Source organism: Peromyscus californicus, unplaced genomic scaffold, assembly GCF_007827085.1.
Source record: "Peromyscus californicus insignis strain IS unplaced genomic scaffold, ASM782708v3 Scaffold_3__1_contigs__length_106647218, whole genome shotgun sequence".
NCBI classification, from domain to species: Eukaryota; Metazoa; Chordata; class Mammalia; order Rodentia; family Cricetidae; genus Peromyscus; species Peromyscus californicus.
This window is the reverse complement of record NW_026294551.1, coordinates 13,184,142-13,202,398: the sequence shown is the minus strand read 5'-3', so window position 1 is coordinate 13,202,398 and position 18,257 is coordinate 13,184,142. Positions and strand designations below refer to the sequence as shown.

Sequence of the window (18,257 nt, the reverse complement as noted above, 5' to 3'; positions counted from 1 at the left end):
CTGTGTGGCAGACTGGGGATGAGAAGAAGGGAGGTAGGGGGTGGCTGGAGAGATGGCTCAGCAGTTCAGAGTGTGTACTGTTCTCACAAAAGACCTGAGTTTGGTTCCCAGTACCTACATCTATCGGTTCACAACCACTCCGTGGGATTGGATGCCCGGTTCTGGCCTCCACAGGCACCTGCACTCATGTGCACATACCTACCCACAGACACACGCATACACATAACTGGAAAAAAAAAAACAAAAACAAAGCAAAACTAGGGATTTCAGACTCAAACTTCTGGGCCAGTGAGGTGGCTCAGTGGGTAAGAGTACTTGCTGTGCATGTCTGCAGACCGGAGTTTGATCCCTGGAACCCACCATGGAAAGAGAGAACACTTCTCCTGGCCTCCATCCATGTGCCACTGCATGAGCACCCACCCACGTACAGCAGTAACAATTTTTAAACAAGTTTTTAAAAAAAGATTCAGATGGGGTCACTCACATCTGTAATTCCAACACTCCGGAGGCAGATGCAAGAGGATGGCCAACCTGAGCAACATAGTGAGTTCCAGGCCAGCCTGGGCTACAAAAAAAAAAAAAAAAAAAAACAAAAAAAAACCACACACACACACATGAAAAAGCTATCTCAGTGGGTAAGAGCACTCAATATCAAGGCTTAGAAGCTGAGTTTGAGCCCAGAGCCTGCATGATGGAAGGAGAGACCCAACTCTCTGAAGGTTGTCCTCTGACATTCATATGTACGTTGTAGCACACACTCACGCACACACTCACGCACGTGAGTACACATACTAAATAATTTTTTTTTTTACAAGTTAATACTTTTAAAATTCAAAGGAAAAAAGAAAGAAAGAAAATTCAGACTTCATCTACATTTGTGGAACTCTCAGGCCGTTAACTGCCTGCTGTGTTTTTACATCACAGTCAGTTGGGAAATTACCCTTTCCTGGGAAACCAAGGATGGCCACGGGAAAGACATTCCCACATTCACACTCTGGGGCCTCCTCTCAGGGGAGGAGTTGGCCCTCTGCCAGCTTGCCTCTGAGAACCAGGGCATGGTATATAATCCTGCACATGGAGTCCCCCACCAGCCATTTCTACCACCAAATGATTCCTTAATAGGTTGACAAGCTTCTTCACATGCCTATAAGAAGTTAGAACAGGAAGAAAAAGACACAAGTATGACAGAACAAAATTTGAAAGGCCACGTGGTTCCTATTCAAAGAGAGATAAGACGTTTAACCTGTGAAAGGAGACAGGGTGTGTCTTTGTGTGTTGGAGCTATCGTAACGAAATACCATGGGCTGGGTGTTCCTCAACGTTCTGGAAGTTGGGGAACTCAAGATCAACATGCTGGCATGTGTTGTCTGTGGGCTCCATTTTCTGGCTCATAGGCAATATGCAGCTTTCTGGTGTCTCTCTTACAGTGTCACGAATCCAGCTCATGAGGGCTCCCCTGCCATCATCTGGTCACCTCCTGTACTACTCAGGTCCCTGATAGCTGTGACCAAATGCCTGACAAGTGGAACTTAAGGACAAATTTATTCTGGCTAATAGTTTCAGGGGACACAATCTACTGTTGTGGTGGGGGAGGCATGGCAGCTTGAGCCAGAGGCAACTGGTCACACTGTGTCCATAATCAGGAAGCAGAGAGCTATGAATGCTGGTGTTTGGCTTGGCTTTATTCAGTCCAGGACCCCTGATCATATCATGGTACTACCCACAGTTAAGTCAGGTTTTCCTAATCAAGAAACTCCCTCACAGATGTGCCCAGAGGTCTGTTCCAAAGGTGATTCTAAAGCTTATCAAGTTGACAATCAAGACCAACTATCAGCTTGGCGGAATTCTACCTGACTGCCTCCTGGAGTGCTGAGTTTAAAAGTGTGCACCATCACACCTGGCCAAATGCAACTTTCCAATAGCCATATTGACACAGCATGCAACAACAACAACAAGAGTAGCAAATTTAAAGATGGTGTGATGACACCTACCTGTGATCTTACCATCCAAGAGGCTGAGGCAGGGGGATTGTTGTGAGTCTGGGGCCAGCCTAGACTACATAGTAAGTCCCAGGCCAGACGTGGTGCTAGCCCGAGTAGGGAAGAATTCCCTCAGGTGATGTCAACCGCATGGTATACTTTGTGTCGTCTGGCTATAAGGAACCATGAATAATTTCTGAATACTTATTGGCAGGACTGTTTGTCTGCAATGGTATGGATTAGTTATTCTGAAATTACTCTCTGTGTGTCTTGTACCACAAAGCAGTTAAATGCAGAATCAAATTATGAATAATGGGAGGCAGACTTTTCATTACTAGGGAAGTAGTACATATGGAAAAAGGAAAGCCAGCCGGAACACTATGGTCTTCAGAGAGATTGGTAGGAATTCCCAGTGTAGGTGTCTTATGACTAAATTTGCTCGTTTAGAAATACACTCTGGAGTATTTAGAAGTAAAGGGGCATCATGTCTGCAGCTGATTCGAAAATGGCTTAGGAGGAAACAAAATCTGGTCACTGGGGAGGGGTTTGGTGGGAGGGGGAAGAGGCTCAGAGAGGCTCCCGGGGAAACATGACCAAAGCACATTCTGTAAGTCTGAAAAACTAGATTTTTTTCCCTTAATGTTAGAGGAGTTAAAGAGAGAGACTCTAGAGGCCAAGATTATATCAAGACATTTAAAAGCTGCTATTCTTGCCAGTCTTCTGTGAAGCTAAATTTTCATTTTAAAACTAGGCCTTGTGTAGCCCAGGCTGGCCTGGTTCTTGCTGTATAGACCAGACTGGCCTTTGCTTTCTAAGAGTTGGGATAACAGATGCAATCACTACACCGAACCTTTAAAAACAAAGTTTTGGGTGGGCCTGATGGTTCATAACTGTAATTCCAGTGCTCTGAAGTGGGAGACACGAGCCCATGGTCACCTGCTACATAGTGAGTTCAAGGCCTGCCTGGCTTTATGTGACACCCTCCCCAAATAAGTGCTTTGTCAGCTTGGTGAGGACAGTTTGGTTGAGTAAGGACAACACGTATGAGCCTTGTTATAACAGCTGCGACAAGGCAAGGAGAGCCCAAAGTTTGGGGGGTGGGTAGGAGGAAGGGTACAGAGATGTGGGGTGTGAGGTCCTTAACTTCCAAAGATGAGAGGTTGTTGACAAGGAAGTGGCATCTCCTGATCTGACTGTCCATGGTGCCTGAAGCGCCCAGGGATGCATAAAAGATTGAACAGGTGTATGCTTGGGAGGGCGAGGATCAGGAGATCCTGGGCGCCCGGGCTTCCCCATTCAGGGCTGAAATCTCCTGGGGGTCTGAGCTTGAAGCTTTTAGTTCCTCCGATCTTGAAAGGCTACCCTAGGCCTCACGCCCTGGGGCGCAGCCCTGCTTCCTGACCGCCGGTAAGGCCACGACACTCGCGCAAACCAATCGAGAAGGGAAAGTCCAGCGGGCGACGTGTCAAGCCGCTGACACGGCTGACTTCCTCGGACCCGGTGGTTAAATTACTCAGGCTCAGCCCACGGACCACTGAGCAAACCCGACAGGTGGCCCCCGTGACCCTGCACCGCCCGCGCGAGGAGCGGGCCGCGGCGCCCCCGCGAGGGCAGGAGGGGAAACGGCGACGGCTGGGGGTTGCCTGGCACTACATCGCCCTCTAGCTTCAGTTCACACTGGGAGCGGCAGCCGCCGCTACACCCTGCAAATGCTGGCGAAATGGGGCGGGGCCTTCAGGGGAGCGGGGCGGGGCCCAGTGCTTGGAGGCGGAGCCTTAGGGGCAAAGCGTACGGTTAGGGGGCGGGGCGATGGCTGAGGGGCGGGAAGGCGCGTGGCCCGTGGGCGGTGCCGGCGGGGCATCCGTGACTGGGCGTGGTGCGCCGGCGCGAGACGCATGCGCACAAGGACCGCCGTGGGAGCGGGAGGGCGGCCTGAGGGCCTGTCCGGGTGAGGGTGGTACGATGGAGCCGGCCGGGCCGGGCTGCGCAGGGGAGGAGGGGGAAGGTCTTGATCTCTGGGGAGGGGCGGATGTGGGAGGGATGGTTGCAGCGGAAGCAGAGGGGACCTCGGGGGCGGGTTGTCTCCTGGGAGCGACGCCGGTCTTTTCCGGTTGCTTCCCGGGGAGAAGAGGCGAACCCTGAGTTCCGGGGAGGCCCCCACAACTCACCCAGGCGGAGATCGGGTGGTGTCTGCAACCAGCTAGCATGTCTGATGAGACCCTGTTTGCGTGGGATGCGTGGGGGCATCCTAGGCCCCCAGCCCACGGCAGTGACTCTAAAATGCCTCCCTGCACACTTGTTCAGCAGTGGACTAGGACGCGGAGGCCTTCCGACCTCCCACCCACTCTGCTTTTTTTTATTTTCATTTTTTAATTAGGGTGAAGGCGCCCTCCACACCCCTTTGCCAGACATGTCTGTCATTAGAAAAACTTAAGTGGAAAAAGCAACTGGAGACTTCTCCTTTATAAAGGTAGGTAGACTACAGGGGGCCACGTTTGTCCTATATTTCATCCTAAAATTTCAGCCCAAATGTATAGTAATGAGGATTAGCTGCATTCACACCTTAGTCTATAGAGATCTTTTTAGTCTGGAATCTGCACCACCCTCTTGAGCTCCAGAATTCAGAAGTTAAGTGAGCACAGGCGTTAGCTTACATTTCAAAATCATTTGTCAATAAACTGAAAAGACCCTTAGGTGATTAGAAAACACAGACTGGACAGAAATCTTCATCTTTTTTTTCTTTTCTTACTCAAAAAGCCTCGTGGTGGAACATCTGCTTGACCATATCAGTGGGAGGATGAAGGTGCCACACAGGGACTCGAAATGAGTGGAAAAGGCCCGTCAGCGTGAGTCGGGCGTCGCGGTCGTCACCTTAGGTCGTCCCTGGTGTTTCATGGCTGACTTGAAAAGCTTAAGGGGCTGAGATGTATCTTGCCAACCTGCAGTTAAATTATAGAACGGTCACTTGCATTACTTTTCTTTGTCTGTCTGTCTGTCTGTCTGTCTGTCTCTCTCTCTCTCTCTCTTTCATTAATTGAATATCCTTGAGTAGCATTGGAAGGGATGAGATGTTTGTGTCCCAAGTGAGTCATCTCACAATATTGGGATTATTGTCAAATGACAGAGGACACTGGACTCTAACTTGAGTTAGGCTCTCCGGGTCACCACTAGTTTTTGTTCGTTTTTGTTGTGGTTGTTACTTACTGCTTTTGAGACAAAATAGTTCAGGCTGTTTTTCAACTTGCAGTCTCCTGCCTCTGTCTCCTGAATGCTGGGTTTACAGGTTTCCTCACCATGCCCAACTTATCAATAGGGTGGGAGCAGCAGGTTCTGTAAGAGATGGGAGGATGGATTGAATGGTTTTCCTTTTAATTCCTTAGATACTCTTCCCAATAAACTGATCGAATGTGGAGAAACCTTTAAATGTGACATTTGAAGACATTAGCAATCAATAGGTCACTTATTCTGGAGAGACACTAGAGGTGTATTTGAAGAATAGTCCTTAGTATGGATGAATGGATTTTGTATGTGTCTTCTCATTTTTTTAAATTTCATTCTCTCTCTCTCTCTTTGTAGATGAAGGTGCTACAGCACTCTGAACACACACTGAAAACCGCTCTCATCTCTCAGAACCCAGTGCTTGTGTCACAGTATGAGAAGTTAGATGCTAGGGAACGACGTTTGATGAATGAAGCCTTCCAGCCATCCAGTAATCTCTTTGGACCAATTACTGTGCATTCACAGTCAGATTGGATCACCTCCCACCCTGAAGTTCCCCAGGATTTCGAACAGTTTTTCACTGATCGCCACAGAAACATACCCTGTCCGGAGAAACACATTATCTATATGCAGTCCATTGGTATGTACTGGGAATGTGGTGGTTGAGGTTTGGCTTTACTGCGGTGCTGTCCTTGGTGGTACTTTGGGCAGTTGACCAAATTCAAGTGAGCAGTTTTTTTTGTTTGTTTTTTGTTTTATTTTGTTTTTGTTTTTGTTTTTCGAGACAGGGTTTCTTTGTGTAGCTTTGCGCCTTTCCTGGAACTCGCTTTGTAGACCAGGCAGGCCTCGAACTCACAGAGATCTGCCTGCCTCTGCTTCCCGAGTGCTGGGATTAAAGGCATGCGCCACCACCGCCTGGCCTCAAGTGAGCAGTTTTTTTGTTTGTTTGTTTTTTGTTTTTTTTTTGAGACAGGGTTTCTCTGTGTAACAGTCCTGGCTGTAGAACTCACTTCATAGACCAGGTTGGCCTTGAACTCAAAGAGAGAGGTCCACCTGCTTCTGCCTTCCTGAGTCCTGGGTGTATACCACCACACCCGGCTTCAAGTGAGCAATTTTTTATGGCTTCTGTTTTTTCTGTTTCCTTCCTTCCTTCCTCCCCCTTTTCTTTCTTTCTTTCTTTCTTTCTTTCTTTCTTTCTTTCTTTCTTTCTTTCTTCTTGTGCTGGGTATGGAACTCAGGGCTCTATGCATGCTAGGCACTTTATCATAGGTGATAGTTAAAAATAAAATATTGTTATTGTGTGTGTGGTGTGGGAGGAGACACACATGTGCAATAGGACAGCTTTTGGAGAGCTGGTTCTCTGCTTCCAGTGAGGATGTCACCTGTACAGCCACAGCTCTCCCTGCTGAGCCGCCTCGCTGGCCCTGTGCATACGCGCTGCTGATCCTCCTTCCTGCGGCAGGAGCCTTGTAGCCAAACTGGCTTGACAGTGAAATTCTTTTCTTTTGACTTGTAATCAATGACTGATTAAAAAGCATTGAGGTCTTAGAGTGGATTCTGTTTCTAATTCCAGACAGTTTATAGACTAAGGTGAAGAATGTTTCCATCATTTTTAAAGTGTGTCTCAATTTCCTACCCTTCCCCCATACTACAGGCTCTCTCGGCAACACCAGAGTTATCAGTGAAGAATATATTAAATGGCTCAAGGGCTACTGTGAAGCATTTTTCTATGGTTTGACTGTAAAATTCTTAGAACCAGTTCCAGTCTCTGCAACGAAGTGTTCCTTTAGAGTGAACGAGCACACACACAACCTACAAATCCATGCAGGTAAAGGAAGCACCTCTGCAGCTGGATTGCAGCAGAAAGGATGGGTGGGTGTCATAGATATTATACATGCATTTCTTTTTACATAGGGCACATCTTGGCATTCTTGAAAAAGAAGAAACCCAAAGATGCCTTCTGCATCGTGGGGATAACAATGATCGATCTTTACCCACGTGACTCCTGGAATTTTGTCTTTGGACAGGCCTCTTTGACAGATGGTATTCCTTTTTGATATTGTTTTGATATTGTTCAGCTTGAGGGTATTTGAAGATATTCAGAGAGTGGGAAAGAGAAATCCATCCAGTAGTATTTTCAGTAATTAAAACTGTATTTTCAGTGAAGTGCCATGCATGCCTGTAGCTAGAGTTTTCCTGCCTTGCCCACAGTCAGGACAAATCTCTCTCACTCACCAGTCCCACAGCCACTCAGACCCAACCAAGTAAACACAGAAACTTACATTGCTTACAAACTGTATGGCCGTGGCAGGCTTCTTGCTAACTGTTCTTACAGCTTAAATTAATCCATTTCTATTAATCTATACCTTGCCACGTGGCTCATGGCTTACCGGCATCTTCACATGCTGCTTGTCATCATGGCGGCTGACTGTGTCTCTGACTCAGCCTTCCACTTCCCAGCTTTATTCTCCTCCTTGTCCCGCCTACACTTCCTGCCTAGCCAATGGCCAATCAGAGCAACACATTTGCCATACAGAACATCCCACAGCACTTGCCATAGTGGGAAGTGTGCTTTGAAAGACTGATGATATGGGTTCTTTAGGAGGTCACATACTCCCTATCTGACCTTGAAGTAATAATGCTGTTCTCACAGAGTCATTTGGAGATCATTTGTGTAACAGTTCCTATCCATAAATAGTGCTTAAGATGCCTGGTACATACTCAGGCATTCAGCTCAACATATGGGGAGTTTAAGTTATGTATCAGCAAGACAAACAACTTGAGATTTGAGATATCATTAACATATAAAACTCTTACTACTTCTTTTCGTGTGTGTGTGTGTGTGTGTGTGTGTGTGTGTGTGTGTGTTTCTGGGGGGCCGGGGTGTGGCTTAGTACATGGCATTGAACCCAGGCCTGGTTCAAGGCAAGGGCTCTACCACTGAATTACAAGCATCCTATCTTAGTTAGGTTTTTGCTGCGAAGAGACACCTGGACTACGGCAACTCTTCTAAAGGAAAACATTTAATTGGGGCTGGCTTGCAGTTCAGAGGTTTAATCCATTATCGTCATGGCAGGAAGCAAGGCAGCAGGCAAGCAGACATGGTGCTGGAGACGGATCTGAGGGTTCTTACATATTGACTCATAGGCAACAAGAAGTGGTCTGAGATACTGGGTGTGGCTTGAGCATATATATGAGAACTCAGAGCCGGTTCTTATAGGGACACATTTCCTCCAGCAAAGCCACACCTCCCAATAGTGCCAATCCCTGTGAGCTATGGTAGCCAGTTACATTCCAACTACCACACATCCTTAGCCCTTGCTAGTTGATTTTGCACTTTTGATCAAGCACAGATAGAATATCCATAAACATATATAAGTACATATTTTCTTTTTCAACCTGTATGTGGCTTTATTTTTCCTTAAGATTTGTGGGTGTAGCTTAGTGGTAGAGTGCTGGCCTAGAAAACCAACTTTGAACTACATGTGGTGACATAGCCCTGTAATTGGAGGACTTGGGAGGTGGAGGCAAGAGGATCAGGAGTTCAAGGGTAGGCTCAGCTACTTAATGAGTTTAAGATCTGCCTGGACTACAGATATCCTATCCAAAACAACCCAACCAAGCATAAACAACAACAGAAAGAAACCAAAGTTCTTGCTGGGCATGGGGGCACATGCCTGTGATTTCGGCGTTGGGAGGCAGAGGCAGGAAGACCATAAGCTTAAGACCATACAACAGTCAATACCCCGTCAGAAAAACAAAGGAAAGAACCAACCTAGGCCTCGACTTGGGACACAATAAACTCGAACTCGTTAGAAGCTGCCTGGCAGTACTAGAAGGGTCTGAAAGGGAATCAGTTTCTTTTTTTTCTCACTTCTCTAATTTGTTATCTTTCCCCCTAATTTTTGCTGCTCTCTGTCTAACAACACACACACACACACACACACACACACACACACGCATGTGCACACACCCACACGCATGTGCACACACCCACACGCATGTGCACACACCCACACCCCAGAATCTGAGGCAGGCTGGAAGAGAAAAGGCCAGTAGACTAAGGGAGCGGGCATTAGCGTCCTAGGGAGGGCCAGTGAGAACCAAGGACTGGAGAGCTAATGGTCTGTCTGGACGTCCGCCAGGCCGAGGCTTGGGCAGGGGCTTCCCCTGGCAGATGTCTGTGTTAGAGCTGGGGCCAGCTTCTCTCGTCACTTCATCCTCAGTGCTCCATCCCTCGAGGTCCTTCATCGCAGCCCTGGATTCTCCCAGCATGCCCCTTTGAAGTCTTGGGTTACTATCCTGCTAAGTATTTTTATCAGATGTCTCCTTTTATTAATGAGATAGAAATGAAAACATTAAAAATAAACGCAAAACAATTTATTCATTGACCTAGATACCGCTAGTTAATTTATTATATGCATTTGAGGGGAGTGGGTCAGGAAACCTTATCCAAACTGTTTCTGTTTTAATTATTTTTTGGGGGGGGGGTTAAGTTTTAAAAATATTACATGACATAAAACAAGACCTGTCAGGGTAGCAGTTGATCTGATATGAATTGAGTATTTTACCACAAGTGGCCTGGTTTTCTTCAAGATTAAAGACTATTTTTAAGCAGAGAAGCATTTAAAATGTTATGGCTGAAGGAATCATGTGAAGTAGGCTCACACTTGTTGGATCAAAGCAAGTCACTTGTGATACATGATTAGATTTGCTTTTCCTTTTAGAATGCTCTTTCCCTAAATTTCAAGTATTGGTCTGCAGTTCCTAGGGGTGAAGTGAGGAACACTCTTGAATCAGGTAGAATTGGACAACATTACTATGAGTTTACTTACTTACAAATAAAGATTTCATGAGCTTGATGGTAGGGGACTTGCTTGGTGTGGCTGGGGCCCTGGCTTGCTCTCTAGCAAAACAAAACAAAACCAAAAACATCCATAAGGTGGGAGCACAACCTCACATAAGGTGGGAGCACTTCCTCCTCACATAAGGTGGGAGCACTGCCTCCTCACATAGGGTGGGAGCACTGCCTCCTCACATAAGGTGGGAGCACTGCTTTGTGTGCTTGAGTCTCTGGTTCCGAACCCTAGTAACACATACAAATTCATTAAGACTAACAATTGAAAGAGACGTAATTAAAAGTTTCTCCCTGGTGAACAGAGTTGTAGGACAGTCCCTGGACTGTGAATTAGGTGTCAGACTACTCTCCACACATGCAGAGATGGCATATAGGCCTCTGCTCTCACACATAGGAAGTCAGTTGCAAGGCTGTTTATTCTGGACACCTGTCACCAGCCTCTTGGTAGAGTTGTGCTGTGCTTTAAAAAGGAAGTAGTGGGAGAGAAGAGGCTCTTCTTTCTGAACATATAGTCTCTAGACGGGAGGGACAGTGAGTGGGTGCTGCCCTAGGGAAGGCCTGTGGGAAGCCAGCCCCCACCTTTTCAAGGGTTCTTAGGAGGAGGAGCGAGAGATAAGAAAATATTAGATAGAAAGATAGCGAAGAGGAGAAAGACAGAAACACAGGATAGCTTCGGGAGGACCTGGGTCAATACCCAACGGCCTTTTCCGTTTATTCTAAAGGACTTTTTATAACAGTGCCAAGGGGCGGGGCAAGAGACCTCCCCCTTGCTAGATCAAAGCACACCTCACAACCAAGTGCAGACCCTTCCAAACACCTGGTAACCAGGCCTGTGGTCAAATCTCCTTATGCAGCCCTGCCGGGTAAAACAAGCTCAGAGTCTCTGACCCTTAGTAATTTGGGCCCCTGCAAAGGCCAGAAACTTCACTGGTGTGTGAGGCAGAAAGTCTGCCCTTGTACTCCTAAAGCCAAAATCATGACTGCTTGTTACGTCACTGTTTATCATGGCTCTTCTGGAGAACTTGACTTGGACTATCTCTGAGTGAAGACATTTTAGGAGAAACTCAAACTTCCCCATTCTCTAGAATTCAACCATCGTTTGATGTTTCTAGGGTTTTTTTTTTTTTTTTGTATGTTTTTATTAGCATATCTTAATCCTGTGTAATAGTGGGATTCATGTGTGTGAAGAAGAGATCATCTTCGCCCCGATCCCGTCCCTCTCTTGGGTGCTGCTCCCATTTTTGTTGATTCCTTCTTGAATAGCCTCCCTTCTATTATTCTGTCTCTGTGTGTGTGTGTGTGTGTGTGTGTGTGTGTGTGTGTGTGTGTGTGTGAATCCGTGAGTTTAAGTATGGTTACTTCAGGAGCGTGTATGAAGGGTTACTGAAGGAGCACAGGCACCTTAACTGTGGCCGCTCCAGTGAAGAAAAGGTCACTCCCTCCTCCAGCAGGCCCTCAGGGAGGGTCCTGGACCTAGTGCGTCCTTCTCCCTGCATTGAATTCTCTAGGGCAGGGGAATTTGGTTGACAAGTAAAGATCTTGATAGGGAAGTCTGGGAGAAAGTTGTTTGTGTTGGCAAATCTTTTAAGTATTTCCAGTGTTGTGGAGTCAATCCAGATGTGCACTGACTGGCCAGATGTCTGAGTAGCCGTCCTCAGTCTTCCCTTGGCATGTCTTACCCGGTGATAAGGATAAGCTTGTCCTCTCTTTGTAGGTGTAGGGATATTCAGCTTTGCGAGGTACGGCACGGATTTCTACAGCTCCCGGTATGAAGGCAAAGTGAGCAAGCCCCAGCGAACATCTTCCAGTGACTATTCTGTTTTTGATAACTATTACAGTCCTGAGATCACTAGTATTTTGCTGTGGCGATCCTGTAAGGTAAGATGCTTGGAAAGTCCTTTTTTTTTTTTTTTAAGATAGAGATTTTACTTTTCCAGGATTGTTTATAGGTTTCCCCTCTTAGAAATATGTGTTCAAAGCATGTTTGAAGGGCCCATCAGCCAGTATGCTCATTAGCATCGCTTGGTGTGCTCATTAGCATGCAAATCAAGCCCCTTTTCCAAGATCTACTGAATCTGTCTCTGGGGTGATGGAGCCCACAATTTGAACTGCTAGGACCCTACTGGCCTAAAGCAAACTTACTATCCTCCCTCCTCAACCTCCCAAGTCTGGGGATGACAGGCATACTCCATCATATTTTGACATCCACAAATAAAACTCATTGTACTATCATCTAGTGGGTAGGACCGACTCATGAGAGTTCCCACACATGGGATCAGCCAGCCAACATATTAGCTGCCCCAAAGAGGAAGTAATGAAATGATCACTACTAAGTGTAGAAGATCTGGGCAGAATGACGTTTTGGTGATGATGGCCGTATTGGGTGATTGTCTTTGCCAACTTGACACAAGCTAGAGTAGAGTCATCAGAGGAAGGATCCTCAGCTGAGGAAGTGCCTCCTTAAGACCCAACTGTGAGGCATTCTCTCATCTAGTGATCAGTGGGGGAGGGCCCGGCTCATGGTGAGTGGTGCCATCCCTGGGCTGCTGGTCCTGGGTTCTATAAGAAGGTGGGCTGAGCTAGTCATGGGAAGCAAGCCAGTAAGCAGCTCCCCTCCATGGCCTCTGCATCAGCTCCTGCCTCTTGGATCCTGCCCTGTTTGAGTTCCTGTCCTGACTTCCTTTAGTGATGAACAGCAATGCTGAAGTGTAAGCCAGATAAACCTTTCCTCCCCAACTTGCTTTTTGGTCATGGTGTTTTGTTGCAGCAATAGAAACCCTAAGTAAGGCAATGGCAATGGCGTTGATTCCTGTAATCTGTTTCTTGTGTAATTGCTAATGGTGGTACCATAAAGCAGTGACATAAATGTCTTGCAGACTTTAACCCATGAGATCGGACACATTTTTGGACTGCGACACTGCCAGTGGCTTGCCTGCTTAATGCAAGGCTCCAATCACTTGGAAGAATCTGATCGGCGGCCTCTCAACCTTTGCCCTATCTGCTTACGCAAGCTGCAGGTTGCTATTGGCTTCAGTGTTGTAGAGAGATACAGAGTAAGTGGGGGCCTGCGAAGGTAAGGGAAGTGGTGAGCTAGTAGTGAACGGTGTTTGCTCTAGGTCTCGGAGAGCTATGATTTATCAGGAAATTAGGTAAAGATAAGCAGGAAACTGTGGTTTAAAAAAAAATGTAAAGAGGGCAGGCAAGATGACTCAGTGGGTAGATCCTTTGCTGCCTCGCCACGAAAGCATGAGGACCAGTGTCTGGGTCCCTAGAACCCACATAAGTGCCCACCCGTAATCCCAGTGCATGGGATGTGGAAACAGACTCCTAGAGGAAACTAGTTAGCCAGACTAGCAGACCAGCAAGCTTTGGGTTCATCGAGAGACCCTGCTTCCGTGCATAAGGAAAAGCACCTGAGGTCAACCTTGAGTCTACACGTGCACACACTGAACACACACACTGTGTGAAAACCATGCAGAGAAATACCCATTGTAAAACCTTCAGTTCAGGGTGGAAGAGACAGGACAGCTCTCTCAGGGACAGTGCTTCCTCCTCTAACCCCAACAACCCCTGCAGTGTAAAGACAGGAGTCAGTCCCTGGAGCCCTTGATGCGAGGAGTGAACTGACTTCTGCCAGTTCCTCTGGCCTCTCCATTCATGCCATGGCATGTATACCTCCTTCTCAACAATATAAATAAGTTTCAAAAGAGTCAAAAGCTCTTGCATGGTGGCTCACACCTATAATCCAACACTCAGGAAGCTGAGGCAGAAGAATTGCTCTTAATTTGGAGCCAGCCTGGGCTGTAGGTTGAGACTGTCTAAAAAGGAACAAAAAAGAAACTTCAGTTTGGGGCTGAAACGGTGGTTTAAGCATTAAGAGCACCCGCTGTTCTTGCAGAGGACCTGAGTTTGGTTCCCATCCATACAGTGGCTTACAACCACATGGAATTCCGGTTCTAAGGGATCCAACCTCCTCAGAGGGCACCAGGAGTATATGTGGAAGACAAAACACTCCTAAAGATAAGGAGATTTTAATTCGATAATGACTGTCTTTTTTTTTTTTTTTTTTTTTTTAAGATTTATTTATGTATGTGTGTGTCCTCTGAGGCCAGAGGGGCTTGTCTGATTCCATGGAGTTACAGGCATTTGTGAACCACCTGATGTAGGTGCTGGGATCCAAACTTGGGTCCACTGAAAGAACAGTAAATGCTCTTAACTACTGAGCCATCTCTCCATCCCAGATAATGACTGTTTTACACTTAAAATTCAGTGGGAAATGGTAAAAGGAATTTGTCTGTTTCTTGTCCAGTTAGGTCAAGCAGGATTGACTCTACAAAGCAAAATGCATACTGATTTGTGTGGTAGAGCTCACTTTTATAAACATATAACTGACTGTGTAATTGTAATTTTCCAAATACATGACAGACACAGGAGTCTGTTAGAAAAGAATGGATGTCTTTAAGGAGGAAGAGAGACGACTCCTGGTGTCCTTGTGCATACTCCAGTACACATCCCAAGGTTACTCGTGGTCTGCCTGCTCATTCAGGGACAGCACTTGAATGTCTCCATCGTGTCTTCACATACATACGCCTGCCCTTGCCTCAGGGTAGGGTTATGTTTATATGCACATAAGCTAAAAGCACAGCACAGCGCCTTACAGAGTAAACAGATTGAGAAAAGAAATGGTAGTTATCTTGCTGTCCTAAAATAGTGCACACATTAGTATAGTTCTTTTTCCTCTGCATACTTTTTGTTGTTGTGGGGTTTTGTTTGTTTTTTGAGGTGGGGTGGAGTTCCATAATGTAGCCCAGGCTGGTCTGGAATTCACTGTGTAACTCGAGGTGGCTGTGAACTTGTAGCAGTCCTTCTCACTTGTCCTTTCTGAGTGTTGAGATTACAGATGTGCGGAACCACACCCAGCTCCTTGTATATTTACAGTTTTCAGTTATGTTCTCTGTGTTTTTGGTCCATGCTCTTTCACTCAGTGTCACTCATGTCTTGTACTCATAGCCTGCTCCATCAGATGCAGACCTTTCATGGGGGTCACAACCACAGATTGAGAAAACCTGACTCCAATGCCAGTTACTGTGCCTGAGACTGTTCTGCTCTTATCTGTTACAATGCAATGTTTGTGTTTTTCAAGGCACTGCTGAGGTGGATTGACGAGGAATCTAACGACTCGTCACGAGCAACCCCGAGAAAGAGTTCTGACCATGTGAATTTGCAAAAACCCGTGGAAGCCTTTCAGGATTGGAGAGAATGGATAATAAAATGCATTGCTGTTCTGGAAAAATAAGGACTTTGAGATAGGTGTAACTGAAACAAATACCGGCACACTAGGTGTTTGTGGCTAGAGTACTTCATTGGAATAAACCTTCTACTGGTTCTATGCTGAGGCCAGGTAACAGACTAGAAGCTTCTGAAGCCCCTGGACCAGAATAAGGTTGATGAGAACAAGGAAAACCCTCTCTGCCCTTCTCTCCTGTCTCACTAGCCTGCTCTGTGGCAGTGAGCCCATCGCTTCCTTGCTTCAAATTGGATTAGCTGAAGCTAGAAGGTAAATAAATAAACACTTGAAAAATGACTGTGTGGCCCAAGGAATGCATGAACACTTTCCAGGGTTGCTTTTGCTCCGGGAAGAGATGCTGCCCCCTGTGCGGCCCAGCTGAGTCACCAGGGCTGTGACATCTCAGGGGCTGGCATCCGTGCTGCCTGCAGCTTCCCCTTCTGACCTGTGGGCCCTTCTTTTTTTCCTGGCCACTTATGAGCCTGTCCCTGGAAGAAGCAGCAGCTACGTGAGTTCTTAGCAGTGAGAGCAGCAGTGGTCCTTGCCCACAGCAGCTGTTGATGAGTCATGTCTGATGGCCTTTACGGATGACGTGTAACGGTGCTTGTATCTATGTATTTTGCGCTCATTCTGTAGGGTTAGATGAGATTGAAGTTTATGTTTTATGCACTTTATTGCATTGTGACAGGTTTGAGTAAGGAAGAAAGTGAATGGGTTACTTGCCTGTCAGGATGCCCAGAATGCCTCTGGTCGCCTGTCAGACAATGACATCAGCCACTTGCTGTGGTGATGAGCAGGTTGACAACCTCAGGATCAACAAATCTCTATGATCAATGTATCTTGGAGAACAAGAAACTACTGTTACTTCATGCTAGGGGGCTGGTAGCTGTAGCTAGAGTTTTCCTGCCTGGCCTACAGTCAGGACAAATCTCTGTCACCCGCCAGTCCCACAGCAGCTCAGACCCGACCAAGTAAACACAGAGACTTATATTGGTTACAAACTGTATGGCCGTGGCAGGCTTCTTGCTAACTGTTCTTACAGCTTAAATTAATCCATTTCCATTAATCTATACCTTGTCACATGGCTCGTGGCTTACCGGCATCTTCACATGCTGTTTGTCATCATGGCAGCTGGCAGTGTCTCTCTGACTCAGCCTTCCACTTCCCAGCTTTATTCTCCTCCTTGTCCCGCCTATACTTCCTGCCTGGCCACTGGCCAATCAGTGTTTTATTTATTGACCAATCAGCAACACACTTGCCATACAGACCATCCCACAGCAGGTAGCTTGTCCTACTTTATCACCTATTTGTAGTATTGGTTTTTGTTTGTTTTGTTTTGTTGTTTTTCTCTGAGACAGGGTCTCTCTATCTACCCCTGGCTGGCCTGGAACTTGATATATAGACAAGGCTAGCTTTGAACTCATAGAGATCCCGTGCCTCTGCCTCCCAAGAGCTGGGATTGAAAGGTGTGTGCCACCACACCTGGTAATGCTGGGACTTGACCCAGGGCTTTGTGCAGCACGCTTAGCACTCTACAGTTGAGTGACATCCCCAGTGCCCAGTTTCCCACTTTCCTATCTTTAAGGTAAGACTTGAATTCCTTCCTTCCTCTGTCTTTGATTTTCTTTTTCTTCTTTTCAGATGATGAGGTGGGGGCCGGGGTGAAGGACGACTGTAGGTATCATTCCTCAGGCTGTCCAGTGAACCCAGGGATCTACCTGCCTGTTCCTCACCTCCCCTGCCCTCCATGGGTGCTGGGTATCCCACTTGGGCCTCTGCCTCCATGGCAATCACCTTACCGACTGAGCTGCTTCCAGCTCTGTTTTTCCACTTGGAATCTAAATTCTTCCATTGTTGTAACTTACACAGTGTCATTAAAAGCACGCTTGACAACCAAACCAGTGGTTTTCCTCAGATTCGCTTTCAGGTTAAACTCCTTTAAGTCAGTTCTGAAAATAGCAGCCGTCACTGGCATCAGCTGGAGACTGTTCATGGTTGTTCCAACACTGAAAAGAAGCCAGATGGGTTTCACAGGTCTTGCATATGAAGTTTAATTCTTCCTTGAATAATTAATTATCCTCCATTCTTCTACATTTTCTTTAATTTTTCTACCAGGTAAATGCAGTTCTCCAGTGGGTCAACATTAGTCATAAACCTAGAATGGAGATTTGCCTAGGTTAAAAGATTGGGAATTACAATGATCTGGACGAGATAAAAAGGTCCATCTTAGCCTACTCTGCCAAGGAGCCAGGAAGAAGAACTTTTGGAAGAAATTACTGTTGATGAAAATGGGACTGAACTAAAAGTCACACAACAAACATTTATTAAGCAATCTTCATTTGAGTGCTGTTATAACACATTAGATTGTATACACTTTTGGAGAATTTTAGGATTAACTTTATGATTTGGGGACTGGTGAGCGGGCTCAGCAGGTGAGGGCACCTGCCATCAAGCCTGAGGACTTGGGTCTGATTTCTGGGACCCACATGATCGAAGGAGAGGGTTAGCTGTCCCAAGTTGTCCTCTGACTCAGTGCGTGCTGTAGCATATGTGCACCCAATAAAAATGGAGAGATACACACAGATTGAGGAATGTGTGTAATTTACTGTTCCTGGAGCTCAGTGGTAGTTTTTTGGTTTTGTTTTTCCCCCTAGCAAGCATACGCTCTACCCTAGCCAGGACTTCAAGCAGGTTTTGCTCTGCACATGCTAAATAAACATGAAGTTAAATTACTGATGAAAATAATTTCCCAATGTCTAAATACTGCCTTAGAAATAAGTGAGTTTGCAAACGTTTTATGTCATCTGTCCTATTCTTTGATTTCAACACTTATACCCTCAAAGGATATTTTATACACACACACACACACACACACACACACACACACACACACACACACACACACACCCATCAA

At 46.3% G+C, this 18,257-nt stretch overlaps 1 protein-coding gene across 7 annotated transcripts; it reads left to right on the top strand.

Annotated features, from left to right (window-relative positions):
• Positions 1-3,849: 3,849 nt before the first annotated feature.
• Positions 3,850-17,927, top strand: Amz2 (archaelysin family metallopeptidase 2). Of its 7 annotated transcripts, none has more exons than XR_008222319.1 (10): positions 3,850-3,927; positions 4,357-4,449; positions 4,737-4,825; positions 5,556-5,838; positions 6,853-7,026; positions 7,113-7,241; positions 11,771-11,934; positions 12,933-13,109; positions 15,200-15,613; positions 17,459-17,927. XR_008222319.1 is itself a non-coding variant. In XM_052757251.1 (9 exons), exons 4-9 carry the CDS (start codon positions 5,556-5,558, stop codon positions 15,350-15,352), a joined length of 1,080 nt encoding a protein of 359 aa, XP_052613211.1. In that variant the 5' UTR covers positions 3,850-3,927; positions 4,357-4,449; positions 4,737-4,825; the 3' UTR covers positions 15,353-15,640. The 7 variants fall into 7 exon arrangements, 5 of the variants coding, with proteins under 5 accessions (XP_052613211.1, XP_052613213.1, XP_052613215.1 ...); XR_008222318.1 differs by having other exon boundaries at positions 16,985-17,927; XM_052757251.1 differs by lacking the exon at positions 17,459-17,927 and having other exon boundaries at positions 15,200-15,640.
• The last annotated feature ends 330 nt before the right edge of the window (positions 17,928-18,257 follow it).

Bases quoted from the DNA above. Each gene is read 5' to 3' on its own strand.
- Amz2 (XM_052757251.1), top strand. From the start codon at position 5,556: ATGAAGGTGCTACAGCACTCTGAACACACACTGAAAACCGCTCTCATC. The intron at 7,242-11,770 runs GTATTCCTTTTT...CTCTCTTTGTAG, and splicing joins ACAGGCCTCTTTGACAGATG to GTGTAGGGATATTCAGCTTT. The intron at 13,110-15,199 runs GTAAGTGGGGGC...GTGTTTTTCAAG, and splicing joins GTGTTGTAGAGAGATACAGA to GCACTGCTGAGGTGGATTGA.